The sequence below is a fragment of the Felis catus genome, chromosome E1 (genome assembly GCF_018350175.1).
Source record: "Felis catus isolate Fca126 chromosome E1, F.catus_Fca126_mat1.0, whole genome shotgun sequence".
NCBI classification, from domain to species: Eukaryota; Metazoa; Chordata; class Mammalia; order Carnivora; family Felidae; genus Felis; species Felis catus.
The window spans coordinates 16,588,451-16,602,395 of NC_058381.1; the positions used below are offsets into that span (position 1 = coordinate 16,588,451).

General features: G+C 41.4%; 1 protein-coding gene and 1 long non-coding RNA gene across 2 annotated transcripts in view; one reads left to right on the forward strand and one right to left on the reverse strand.

Annotated features, from left to right (window-relative positions):
- The window catches only part of TMIGD1 (transmembrane and immunoglobulin domain containing 1), a 15,817-nt gene continuing 1,872 nt past the window's right edge, over positions 1 to 13,945 (forward strand). Inside the window, exons 1-4 of the mRNA XM_023244795.2 lie at positions 1 to 139; positions 2,014 to 2,292; positions 6,961 to 7,236; positions 13,258 to 13,361. Of these exons, the coding sequence (XP_023100563.1) occupies positions 58 to 139; positions 2,014 to 2,292; positions 6,961 to 7,236; positions 13,258 to 13,361 (741 nt within the window). The 5' untranslated portion in view covers positions 1 to 57. The remainder of the gene's footprint in view (positions 140 to 2,013; positions 2,293 to 6,960; positions 7,237 to 13,257; positions 13,362 to 13,945) is intronic.
- LOC109494254 overlaps positions 11,682 to 13,945 on the reverse strand; it is a 25,127-nt gene continuing 22,863 nt past the window's right edge. Inside the window, exons 3-4 of the long non-coding RNA XR_002148964.3 lie at positions 12,934 to 13,171; positions 11,682 to 12,285 (exon numbers count right to left, since the gene is read on the reverse strand). This is a non-coding gene — a long non-coding RNA (uncharacterized LOC109494254). The remainder of the gene's footprint in view (positions 12,286 to 12,933; positions 13,172 to 13,945) is intronic.

Genomic DNA, 13,945 nt, shown 5'->3' on the forward strand with positions numbered 1-13,945 from the left:
TACAGAACCAACTACTCCCTTTTTCCCCCCAGCAGACCAGACGTAAATTTGTTAAAGATGGCCTGGAAGATCAGTTGCCTAATGAGAATGTGCAGATTTCTTCTCTTAGTGATTTTGTTTCTGCCCTGTGAGGTGACAAGTAAGTTCATATTCTTTTGGTCTCTTTTTAAATAAAGAAAAATTTCAGATTAAAAAATTATCAGTGGGCATTGGGAAAATCCAAAATCCAAATCACCAAATACACAGTTGATATGGCTCAGAGTACAGGAGTCAGACAACATGACATAACAGTCAATGGAAAAATATTTTTATTGTTCTGGTAATTATGAGACAGAGTAAATGTTCTATTCTCTCCAGAGCCACAGCCAGAATTTTCCTACATTTTAATGCATTCCATTACTAATCACATCCCAAACAGGCTATGCAGTTTATTTGAACATACCACTTACAGGAAAATCCTTCCTGTACTTGTTCTCTACCCCAGTCTGGAAGTGGATCTCACCGAACCCTTCGCACCCCCCCCCCACGCACATCCGTTTTAAAAGTAATACATATTGGGGCACCTGGATGCCCCAATCGGGCATTGGTTGAGCATCTGACTTCAGCTCAGGTCATGACCTCACAGTTTGTGAGTTCAAGCCCTGCATTGGACTCTGGGCTAACAGCTCAGAGCCTGGAGCCTGGAGCCTGCGTCAGATTCTGGGTCTTCCTCTCTCTCTGCCCCTCCCCCGCTAGCACTCTCTCTTAAAAATAAATAAACATTAAAAAAAATTTTTTAAGTAATACCTAGTCAGTAAAAAAAATTCAGGAAATATATGAAAGAATAAGGAAAGCTAAAAGTCCCCCAAATCCCATCATCCAGAGATGCACTCAACAATATTTTGGTATATATTCCTCTAGATTTTTAAAAAATCCTAGGCTGCAAAGTCACATTATTTTCATCAGTAGTTTATGCATTCTAAAGGAAAAGTTCATGCGTTTACAGACTATACTAACAAATGTTATGTAGGGGGCAAGTCTGTGACAGCTAAAGTCATTCTTAGTTTTTGTTAACTTGCTTCTGAACTAGGAAAGTAAAAATTGAAATTCAGGTATGTTACAGTGAATGCATTTCTGAAAATCAGAGATTAAAAACAACTGTTATATATCCTGATCATCCACTCTATAACCTGTCTACCCTACAAACGAGTTGTTTAACCAACAATTATTTTACCACACTGCCAAAACAATATTAAAACATCAGAAATGCAAGACCCATTTTTCCACAATCCCATCAACAAATCAGAAATCTTTCCAAATCAACTTTTGCCCATATTCAATTGCATTTTCAATTTTTATGTATTTATAGGAATTATTACAGATGTAACTTACATTCTGCCTATTCACCTAGAGTTGTGTCTTATGTATTTTTCAATTTTGTTTTCATTTGTCCTTTCCCACTCCCACCCCCTTGTTTTGCTACTTCCCACCCCTTGAATTAAACAATTTAAGTCTGGAAAGCATTTCTCTACTTTTATTAATTCTATTCAGTATACACAGGGAGATTTTTCCCCCAAATTTTCCTCATAAATGTGTGTGTGTATATGTGTGTAAATGAGGGTAATTCTGTACATACCCTTTTCTAACCCAGTAGTTCTCAAACTTCACTGTACATTAGAATTGTCTGAAGGTTTTTTACAAACGCAATGCCCAGACTGCACTCATATCAATTAACCAGAATGTCTGGGTGAGGAAGCCAAGCATCAATATGTTTTTAAAGATCCCTAGGTGATTCTGATGTGCAGCAAGATTTTGTAACCATCATTCTAACATTTTCCTTTTTTTAGTTAATAATACATTATTTTTATCTTTATTAATCTTTTCCCTTGTAAAATCATATAGATCAATATGACTATTTTTAATTATTGCAGAGTATTTCATTGTACTGATGTAACATGATTTATTTAACCAATCCCTTATTTCTGCTATTTAGAATGTTCAGTCTATGTTAAAAGTTTCTTCCTGCCCTTTCAGGTTCTGTCTTAACTGTGAATGATAAAACTGAGAACTATATTCTGGACACTTGGCTTGGCTCCCAAGAATCTCTGAAATGTGCTGTTAAAAACCACACCAGGGAGGAAGAACTACTCTGGTACCGAGGAGAGGGGACAGTGGATTTGAAATCTGGAAACAAAATCAACTCCAGTTCTGTCTGTGTCTCTTCCATCAGTGAAAATGACCACGGAATCACCTTTACTTGCAAGCTACGGAGGGATCAGTCGGTGTCCATCTCGGTGGTGCTGAATGTCTTTTGTGAGTGAGGGGGAAGAAACTGCAAGTCAATCTATGTTGTCTGCACTATATTAAGTGGTACTTGAAATCTGGGTCTAAAGAGTTACATGCATTTTAACATTTGCTTGGTACTGCCAAATTGCCCAATTTATGCTCCCACAACGGTGCAGGTGGGGGCCTACTCCCCCACACCCTTGTGAGCATCGAGTATCCTCAACTCAAAGAATTTGCCAGCCTGGTTTGAAATTTTATTTTCACTTTCTAAATTACAAATAAGGGTGTCCACCTTTTTATAAATGTGTTGGCTGTTCATGTTTCTTTTCTGTAAAATGCCTGTTCATGTTCTTTACCCATTCTTCTATTGGGTTATTTGTCTTTTTAAAATTGGTTTGGATAAGGGCTATAGATTAAGGAAATTAACCTTTTGTCATTTGAGATTATTGTATTTCTTATATTTATTTTTGATCTTCTTATAGTTCTTTTTTTGGCCATATTGAAATTTCAAATGTTTATGTATTTAAAACCCCTGATCTTTTCCTTTGTGGTTTCTAGCTTTGTGTCCTACTTAGACATTCATTGGGAATCTTTTTTTTTAACTTTATTTATTTATTTTTACCTTGGGGGGAGCATAGGAAGAGAGTGAAAGAGAATCTTTAAAAATTTTTTTTAGTTTTTTAACATGTATTTATTTTTGAGAGACAGAGCATGAGCTGGGGAGGGGCAGAGAGAGACAGAGTGAGAGAGAGAGAGAGAGAGAGAGAGAGAGAGAGAGAGAGAGAATCTGAAGCAGGCTCGCTCCAGGCTCTGAGCTGTTAGCACCGAGCCCAACACGGGGCTCGAACCCACAAACCGTGAGATCATGATCTTAGCTGAAGTCGGCCATTTAACTGACTGAGCCACCCAGGCACCCCTAAGGTTTTTTTAAATAAAAACTTATTAAAAGTTTTATTAAAAATACTTTATTTACTTTGAGAGAGAGAGAGAGAGAGAGAGAAAAAGCACAAGTGGGGGAGGGGCAGAGAGAGAGAGGGAGACACAGAATTCAAAGCAGGTTCCAGGCTCTGAGCTGTCAGCACAGAGTCCGACATGGGGCTCAGACCCATGAACTGTGAGATCATGACCTGAACTGAAGTTGGACGCTCAACCGATTGAGCCACCCAGGTGCCCCCAGTGAGAGAGAATCTTAAGATCCATGATGGGGCGCCTGGGTGGCGCAGTCGGTTAAGCGTCCGACTTCAGCCAGGTCACGATCTCCCGGTCCGTGAGTTCGAGCCCCGCGTCAGGCTCTGGGCTGATGGCTCGGAGCCTGGAGCCTGTTTCCGATTCTGTGTCTCCCTCTCTCTCTGCCCCTCCCCCGTTCATGCTCTGTCTCTCTCTGTCCCAAAAATAAATAAAAACGTTGAAAATAAATTAAAAAAAAAAAAAAAAAGATCCATGCTCAGCATAGGGCCTCACGTGGGGCTCAGTCCCATGACCCTAGGATCATGACCCAAGCTGAAATCAGGAGTCAGACACTTAACTGACTGAGCCACCCAGGTACCCTGGGAATCTCTTAACATCACCTTAACACCCAAAATGAGGAGACTCTTTGATGGTTGGATTCAGGTATTGGTAACCCATTGGTAGAACTACGTGGGGCAAGGGAGCCCTACAAGTAATTCCATATAGGTGATCACATAGGTGTTTTGGGTGGAAAGTGGTGCTATGTGAGGGAGGTATGGATAATACAGAGAGGGGTGATGTAGGATAAGGTGACGATGTGGTATGATTTGGTGGAAGAAGTAGCTCTGGACTCAGAACCTAATAATAAAGTCAAAGGCATTTGACTCCATGAGCTCAGCAAACTTTTCTGTGAAAAATGGATGTCATTGCTCTTGAAATAAAAAGGTGGAAAAAAGGCTGAAGAATCCAACTCTGGAAAATACTGGCATCTTACAGTTTGGGTTTCCAGGGTGAAACATTTGCATGTTCCTGGGCAAAGGAGCTTTTTTTTTTTTTTTTTTCCCTATGAATCAGTAAAATGTGGTTTTTAGCAAGCTACCTCTTGGCTACTTTGATAGTACTCAAGGCTATCAGGGATCTTGGAGGTCTTATAATCCTTATAAAATTATAGATGAGGAAACGGAGGCCCAGACTGAGGGCCCAAATTATCACAGCTGGAGCTGAGAACAGAGCACCATTCCCCAGGCTCCTCCGTGCCCTTCCATTGTCTTCCTAAGGGAGACATGGCAGATAGGGTGCGGTGGCTTAAAGAAATGATTTTCAGTTTTCCAACTTGAATGCATGTTTCAGACCATCTTTACAACAATCTCCTAAATGTGGCTGTTGCTAAGCACATATAAAAAAGCCAACTGGTCAGTGATTCGTAATGACAACAATTGGCACAAACTCATAATCAATAAAGCAAAATGAGCTCATAAAAGTGATAAGAATATAATGTACAATTCTGGGGAAGTATTATTATTGTTATAAATAGCAGATTGAGAACTACATGGAAGCTTGATAATACACAATTTGGGGGAGGGTGTGCAGAAACAAGTTTTTCTCACAGAACCTGACCCTTCTTTCACAATTGCTGCTGAAAGTATAAATTCAGACCACCTCTTGTACAATTTTTATCAAAATTTAAAGGGTGCCTACCCTGTGATCCAGTGTTTCTCCTTCTAGATGGTATAAGCTTGGAGAAACGCGTGCAAAATGTAAAGAAACATATACAAAGATATTTATTAAAGCATTAACATTTTAAAAATGAAAATAATGCCTGCCAATCAAAATGATTCAAGAGTCTTGTATTATATTGTAGCACTCTAAAAGCAATGAGCTAGATCTCTGTGGTTCAAAGTGGATATATCTCAAAAACATGCAAGCTTTTGAGAGAGTAAAGTCTTTATATAAGCTTCCTAAAAACAATACAGTGTATTTCCTATTGATAAATTATATGTATAAAAAACTTTGTTCAGGGTCCCTGGGTGGCTCAGTCCATTGAACATTGGACCCTTGATTTGCGCTCAGGTCATGACCTTGTGGTTCGTGGATGCAAACCGTTCGTCGGGCTCTGCACTGACAGTGCAGAGCCTGCCTGGGATTCTCTGCCTCCCTCTCTCTCTGCCCTCCCCCTGCTCATGCTCTCTCTCTCTCTCTCTCTCTCTCTCTCTCTCTCTCTCTCTCAAAAATAAATAAACAAACATTTCTTAAAAACCTGTTTTTTCAAAAAAGATCTGCAAGGATTTATGTCAAACTCATAGCAGTGGGTATCTTTGGGGAGGAAGCAAACAATATGGAATCAAAGAGGACCTTAACTTTATCTGAAATGTACTATTTTTACAAAAGGGAATACTCACATATAGCTGATATGATTTAAAATTGACCTTCAATGGTTAAATCAAAAGGAACAACTAATAGGACATGTCCACAGGTCCTATGGTATATTTGATAATTACATTCTCTATTGTAGCAGCTTCCAACATATCCGAATACCATATAACATCCTTGTTGGATATGGATACAGAATTCAAGCTCATTCCAAAGAGCAGCAAAATGTCATTCTTCTGAAAGAGTTATTAATAGCACAGCCTACTCAGGGTCTAATTATTCAGTGTGCAGATTACACAAGCTCTTTCTTTCTTCCTTCCCTGACTCTAACTCCTTCCTACTGCCCGCTTTTCAAGCACTTCATTATTCTTCTACACCTTAACCAGAAAATGCAAGGGGCATGGAGAAGAGAAAGAGTCAGCTCAGCCTTTTCTCCCCTTTGGTGGGTGTTGGAAAGCCCTGGTTGGAAAGCCCTGGTGCAGGTGAGGGTTGGAATTATTTGGTGAAGATAAATGTGTTCAAGTATCTATGTCTCTAGGACTGCCCTTATCATGGAGGGAGTATGGACTGGCTCACCCAGAGGGACGAGAGGGACCCAGAATGTCACATTCACCTTCCATAGACGTCAGAGTTGCCACAATCGGAGCACCTTCTGGGAGGGGGACATTATTTCTAGAGAATCATTGAGGAAATGTAAATATGCATTGGGAAATGTGGCCAGGGCAAATGCGGTTAGATAAAATGCAAAAATTGAGGATGTGAGGAGACCTCAAAACCACCGTGGCAGCCGCCGCTTCCTCCGCCGCCGCCACCACCATAAAAATAGTAACTAGCACTGTGGTAAATTCTTTACAGGTGTTATCTCATTTCATCTGTACAGTACCTTGTGAGATAGGTATTGTCCCACTTTTTAGATGAAGAAAGTGAGCAGTTGCTTAGCAATTAAGTAACTTTCTCAAGGTCACAGAAAGTGGTATAAAATGGAATTAGGGACAAGTGCAATCCCTGCTTTCTGTATATTATACTGTTTTCTCCAACATATTAGTACAGATTGGTTTCAGAGAGCAAAGACTCAAGGCTTATCCTCTTAGGTAGTGCTATAAATGGTCTACTTGGTATAGATTCATCATTATATACATTTGTTTCATGGTTTATCTTCTCTACCACATAGAAGTTCTATAATGTTTGGAACTGGATGTATGTTATTTACCATTGTATCCCTGGTTCCTAGTCCAGCGCTTGGCATAAAGTAGGTACTTGATAAATTTTTGTCCAATGAATGAATGACTGTGTGAGACAGACTGAAGGAAGATCTTGAACACTGTTGGTAAACTACTGCTTATCCACTAATTAAGCCTAAATGCTTGAGTCTTGCAGTTCCTCCTCTTCTGAGTGGAGACGACTTGCAAACCGTTGAGGAAGGCAGTGATGTGAAGCTGGTTTGTAATGTGAAATCCAACCCCCAGGCTCGAATGATGTGGTACAAAAACAGTAACATCCTGAATTTAGAGCAAAATCACCAAGTCCAACAGACAAGTGAGTCTCTTCAACTGTCAATCACCAAAGTCAAGAAATCTGACAATGGAACCTATAGCTGCATTGCAAATTCACCTCTGCAAATGGAGACCAAGGACTTTCACCTCATTGTCAAAGGTAACTCTCTTTTTAAGTAATATCCAGCACAGTGCAAAAGTCAGAATAGGTTCTCACTAAACATTTTGTGTGGCAACAAATGATGATGCTAATTATGGTTAATAGCCAATGATTTTCTTTGGAGAATCACCCCTATCCAAGAAATTTCCACTAAGAATTCTAATTCATGGGGCACCTGGGTGATTCAGTTGGTTAAGCATCCACCTTCAGCTCAGGTCATGATCTCATGGTTCATGAGTTTGAGCCCCACATCAGGCACTGCACTGACCTGATCATGAAAAGCCTGCTTGGGATTTTCTCTCTCTTCCTCTCTCTGTGCCCCTCCCCCACTTGCACACTCTGTCTCTCAAAATGAATAAATAAACCTAAAAAAAAAAAAAAAGAATTCTAATTCTTCCATTTAGGGGATCATGCCCATTCCATATGAAACACTGCTTTTTGAGCAAAGGTCCTTTCTAGAACCAAGTGGTAGCAGATAATTCTGGTTGGCTTTTAGGGAGGAGTACTTCTGTAAATTCTCCTGGGCCACTAGGTTTGTAGGAACTGGACTTTTGAGTTTACAGCCTAATAATAAACAGAAAGAGAAGTCAGAAACACATAAAGAAGGGAAGACAGATAAGAAAACGAATCTCCGAAATCACTCCTGACTTGGGGTGCCTGGGTGGTCCAGTTGGTTAAGCATCCGACTTTGGCTCAGGTCGTGATCTCACAGCTTGTGACTTCAAGCCCTGTGTCGGGCTTTGTGCTGACAGTTCAGAGCCTGGAGCCTGCTTCGAATTCTGTGTCTCCCTTTCTCTCTCTGCTCCTTCATGCTCTGTCTCTCTCTCTCTCCGTCTCTCTCTCTCAAGAATAAACATTTAAAACATTTTAATAAAAAAATTAAAAAAGTAATACAATCACTCTTGACCCTGAAATTGTAATCTATAGGCTAATCAGTAGTGAGGGAGGGGGAAGATGGTGGAAAAATGTTTTTCTCTTGGGCTTCATGCTTCATCCACCCAGACTTTTCACCTCTTCAATAACAGAGAACAAATGAAATTTCAAATGTTCTTCCCTCCTCATATTTCTCATTCATACAAAAAGAGAAAGGGGACCTGAGCAGAGAAAGCAAGGAAGACAGTAGAAAGAAATGAGGTCAGAGAGCAAATGGAATATAGAACGGTGTTCCCACATTTCCACTTACCACTGGCAATTGTGGCAAAATTTGACCTTGAGGTGAGCTGCACAAAAAGAAACTTTCAAGAACGCAGCTGTGATGCCTGAGTAGGAATAGCCATCTTGATACCAGGGTAAAGAAAGCTGCAGTCTTAGCACAGCAATAAAGACCAGTAGAGGATGTTGGGTCTTGGGGACTTCTTTAGACAATGCCCCAGCCGGGGGGAAAAAGCAGGACGGTGTGAGACAGAATTGGCAACAATCAAGCCTGTCAATCATTCTTTGCTGCTGTTCACTGAATAAAAGTTCAAAGATAACTTCCTTTTTGATACAGATCCTGAAAGTTTTGTTAAAATATTTAAGTTTTCTTAGATAACATCTCTTTTAATTTGAAACAAACATTTAGTAAGACCCTCACATGTTAATTTTGCAGGGCGCCTCGGTGGCTCAGTCAGTTAAGAGTCTGACTTGATTTCGGCTCAGGTCATGATCTCACGTCGGGCTCTGTGCTGGGCACGGAGCTTGCTTAGGATTCTTTCTCCTTCTCCTTCTGCCCCTCCCCCACTCATGAGCGCTCTCTCTCTCTCTCTCTCTCTCTCTCTCTCTCATGCTGTCAGAAAAAATGTTAATTTTGATTGCTGAATATATAGGCAAAAACATACCAAAAAAATCTTTAAGTTTGTTTTCATGTTAAAACTGCAATTATGAAGCTGAGAGGCATACCCGATTATGTCATCTGCAGACTTGGGCAAGCTAAGTTAATTTTCCAGTTAGAAAGCCTTAGTTTGGGGACATTTATGAACTCCCTTCTTACTCTAATTCGATAATGTTGATCAGTTGAAATAAAATTTTATTTTTCTGAAAAACAAATAAACAATACCAAAAAAAGCCCAAAAAACAAAAAAGAGAAAGGCAAGATACCTGGTGTAGCAGATGCAGAAAATGCTCACACATTTTCTGGTCTGAGGCCAGTACGCCAAGAACAGCCAAACAAGCTGAGGCTCCTATTTCTTGTTAGAACATTATTCACTCTGCCGTTTGCTTCCCTGTGCCCACTCATTGCCTTTCTTGCTAGTTCCTAGGAAGCCAACTGAATCCCTGCCAGAAGGGTTGGACGATGTGACCAGAGGGCTTATTTCCTGCCCCTCAGGGGGGTCTGGGACACCAACAGAGAGGCTGGTGGGGAGTAAGAGGTGCTGCCAGTTGAATGCCCATTACCGTGATTACTGGCATGCTCAGTAATTTGTCCTGCAGGGCAGTGAGAGTACCCCCAGGGTCTGTCCGCTTTAAAAAACCAAACCCACAAACAACCCAAGTACTCATGGGGTAGAAGCAGTGGAAGAGGCAGCTTACTGAAGCTTGTGGCTGTTCACCTCCCTGCAAAAGCTCGGTAGGTGGGGCCTCCAGCCATGCCATTCTAACTGGGTGTAAAAAGCTACCCGCAGAGATCAGGGAATTATATCATCCCTCTTGGTTAAGAAGGAATCTTAAGTGCTCTGCGAGATAAAAAAAACATACAACTTGTGTGGCAAGCAGGATGTCAGCTTGACAAATTGGCTTTCAGGTGGGCAGGATCCTGTTTTGGATGGAACCCTTCCAAGCCAACTTGTTTTTCTTATTTCTTCCTGCTCTATTATTTCCCAGGCTGTCAGCTGCTTTCACAGCAATAAGTGCTCTGCTGCCTGTGCTCAGGCTGAATGTGTTTGCCACGAGCCTCTCCTGGCTTCAGGGCTCCGTAGGGTAGTTTCTAAATGGGGCCATGCAAAGCTAGAAGTGTAATTACAGATCTTGAGCACGAGAGTTTACCCTGTGTGTTGGGATTTTCTTGCATAATAAATATGGAGGGGGAAAAATTACCAAATCTGGTTACAAATAAGAGAATAAGACAGGGGCCGCCTGGGAGGCTCAGTAGGTTGGGCAATCGACTTTGGCTCAGGTCGTGATCTCACAGCTCCGTGAGTTCGAGCCCTGCATCGGGCTCTGTGCTAAGCTGTCAGCACAGAGCCTGGAGCCTGCTTTGGATTCTGTGTCTCCTCTCTCTCTGTCCCTCCTCTGCTCGCACACTGTCTCTCTTGAAAATAAACATTACAAAATTAAAAAAAGAGAGAGAGAGAGAGAGAGAGAGAGAGTAAAACAGGACAACAGGAGAGATGCAGTTATACTGACCAAAGTCACTTTCATTAGAAACTTGAAATCCAAAGGGAGCCTTAGTGGATCAGGCAGTTTATATCAGCTTGTTTAAGGAGTGAAAGCTGTCACGTGGGGCTTCATTTAATTCAGCTTGGTAAAAATATCCAGATCTTTGACCAAATTCTGATTTCTTTTCCTAATTGTCCCTCCTTTGCCTCCCCTTCATTTTGACATCTTTCCTTGGCACTGAAAGTAGAAAGGGCCCCTACTAAGGTTAAGGCTCTTCGGTGTCCCCTGGGGCTGGCTCTCACAGGGCCGGTGCTTATAAGAAGGCCCACGGAGCAGAATTTCTCCAGAATATTGGTACAGCTCACACTCTCATGAGAAAAATTTTTAGTAACAGCTAAAAGAGAGCCAGAGTAAAGGATGCTTAATCTACTTACTCCCCAAAATTATCCTGCACAGTAACTAGACATACAGGAAAGAAGAAAACAAGTAAAAGGTAAGTGGTTTAAGTGTGTCATACATTTACGGAGGGATAAATGCTATTTTATAATCTTGAGGGAAATAGGGCTTGGGCTTTGAAATGAGATTTATCTAAAGTCTTCTCTTCCCCTCCTTTCCACCTTTTGCCCCTCATATACTATTTCACGACCCTATGTCCTTTATAACACTGATCTCAGTCTGTGGTTTTTGTTTGTTTAATGTCTGTCTTCACTACTAGAATGTGAGCCCCATGAGGCCTTCCATGTCTGACCTATTTTTTGCAGGGCTGAGCACCATACCTACCTCACAGTAGTCATTTAGTAAAAACTTTTTGACCACACTCAATCTACAAACTCAAGGGCACAATAAATAGCACACTTTTTATTTCCTATAAGTTCCTAAAATATTATCTTAGCAAAGATTGGAGCCCCGCTCCCTGCCCCTGGTCCCGGGGTGGCATCAGAATCCAGGGGCTTGGGTGAGGTCATTTAAACATCTTTGTTGATCTTACTTTTAAAAGTTTCAGGGGCGTCTGGGTGGCTCAGTCGGATAAGCGGCCGACCTCGGCTCAGGTCCTGATCTCGTGGTCCGTGAGTTCAAGCCCCGCGTCGGGCTCTGTGCTGACAGCTCAGAGCCTGGAGCCTGTTTCAGATTCTGTGTCTCCCTCTCTCTGACCCTCCCCTGTTCATGCTCTGTCTCTCTCTGTCTCAAAAATAAATAAACGTTAAAAAAAAATTAAAAAAAAAAGTTTCATCCCATGTCATATCAAACTTATTAAAATGAATCACACAGAGTATACTTTTTTGCTGTAAAAATTTTGAAAGGATGTTTGTAACTTGCATACATTTTGAGTTTTATTATATATAAGTTATTAATGTGGTTCTTAAGGTTTAAATTTGGCTGTTGGGTTACAGTTGACATAAAGCTACATTTTATAGATATTTAAACATTTATTAATTTTGACCAATCTGCCACTTTATTTTCATATTTTGGAACCAATATGTATTTTCCAGGTCTCAAATATTTTCATAGGCTTTTGGGAAGCTTGCAAGTGCAGGCACTGTGCCTGCAGTGCCTGATGAACAAAATAGCTCTGAGTTTACCTGGTATTCAGAAAATGATGGGCTGGGTTTTCATTTCCAGGGTGTTATGATTGCTGCTGATCTCTTTCTAACCCAGGTTAGAAGTACACTCTCTGGGACCCCTGGGTGGCTCAGTCAGTTGAGCGACCGACTCTTGATTTCCATTCAGTCACGGGATCAAGCCCCACATCAGGTTCTGTGTGACGGCACAGAGCCTGCTTGGGATTCTTTCTCTCTTTCTGTCTCTCTCTCTGCCCCTTCCCCACTCACAGCCCCCCACCCTTTCAAAATAAATAAATAAACATTAAAGAAAAAAAAAAAGAAGTAGACTCTCTGTTCTTCCACGTCATTTAGAAAGGTATGAAAATCTTTGCCAAGGTTAGGAAGGCTGGTGCTCAGAGTCCCATTTCCCTAGGGGCACCGTGCAGTCACCTTATATAATGTCCTCTCCCTGCTTAAGGCACTATCACAGTACAGCTACAAGGGTCCCCACCTCTCCTGGGGCCCACAGGCCTCTCTCCTCTTAGTCCAGCAGGCTCCTCAACTTTTCTTGCTCTTAAAGCCTTCCTCCCTCCTTTTCTCAGAGACCCCTCCCAGTATCTTTTGGGCTTTCAAAGGGCAGGAAAAACCATTGATTTCAGCCTATTTCTACCTTCTGAGTGGAAAAATTTTGGATGAAGAAAGCACAAAATGGTCTGACTACCCGTTTGGGGGGAGTGATTCATATTATAATAAATTATCCTTTCACAAAGGGATGGATTCAAAACCCATCTCTGCTAATTACTAGCTCTGTGACTCTGGACAAGAGGTTCCTCACCTGCAAAATGAGGTTACTAACACCTACCTTTCTGGGTTGTTTGGAGGATGATACATGTTGAGTGCAAGGCGCCATGGCTGGGACTTAGTAGAAGCATATAAATGAGAAACATACAGCGGTGCCTGGGTGGCTCAGTCGGTTAAGCATCCGAATTTGGCTCAGGTCACAATCTCATGGTTCATGAGTTGGAGCCCCACGTCGGGCTCTGTGCTGACAGCTCACAGCCAGGGGCCTGCTTTGGATTCTCCGTCTCCCTCTCTGTCTCCTAAAAAATAAATAAATTTAAAAAAAAAAATTTTAAAAAAGCATATACATGTTAGTTCTTATCTCCTGTGTTTGCATTTCCAACAGATAAAGGTGTGGCTATACCCATAGAACCCATTATTGCTGCGTGTGTTGTGGTCTTTCTGACATTGTGCTTTGGACTCATCGCTAGAAGAAAAAGTATAATGAAGGTATTGAAGTATTCTAAGATATTTAGGTAAAAAATCATCTAAATACAGGCAGACAACTGGCTATATAAGTGACTCTAGAATTGGGAACCATACTTGGACAATATGGTCTCTCTAAAGACCTAAAGTGGAAGTTGCTCAAAGGCATAAAAATTGTATGTATGTTATAAGGATGACTTTAACAAAAGAGCGGAGGGGCGCCTGGGTGGCGCAGTCGGTTAAGCGTCCGACTTCAGCCAGATCACAATCTCGCGGTCCGTGAGTTCGAGCCCCGCGTCAGGCTCTGGGCTGATGGCTCAGAGCCTGGAGCCTGTTTCCGATTCTGTGTCTCCCTCTCTCTCTGCCCCTCCCCCGTTCATGCTCTGTCTCTCTCTGTCCCAAAAATAAATAAACGTTGAAAAAAAATTAAAAAAAAACAACAACAAAAGAGTGGAAGCGCATATGGACAAAACCTGAATGAAAATAGCTGTGGTGTTAGGAGTAGGGGATTTGGGGCTGATTTTTTCTTCCTTTTAAATTTCCCTTTATTGTTGCTATGGTACCTCTGGTACAATACATAAATATACAGGGAAACATCTGCTGTGGAT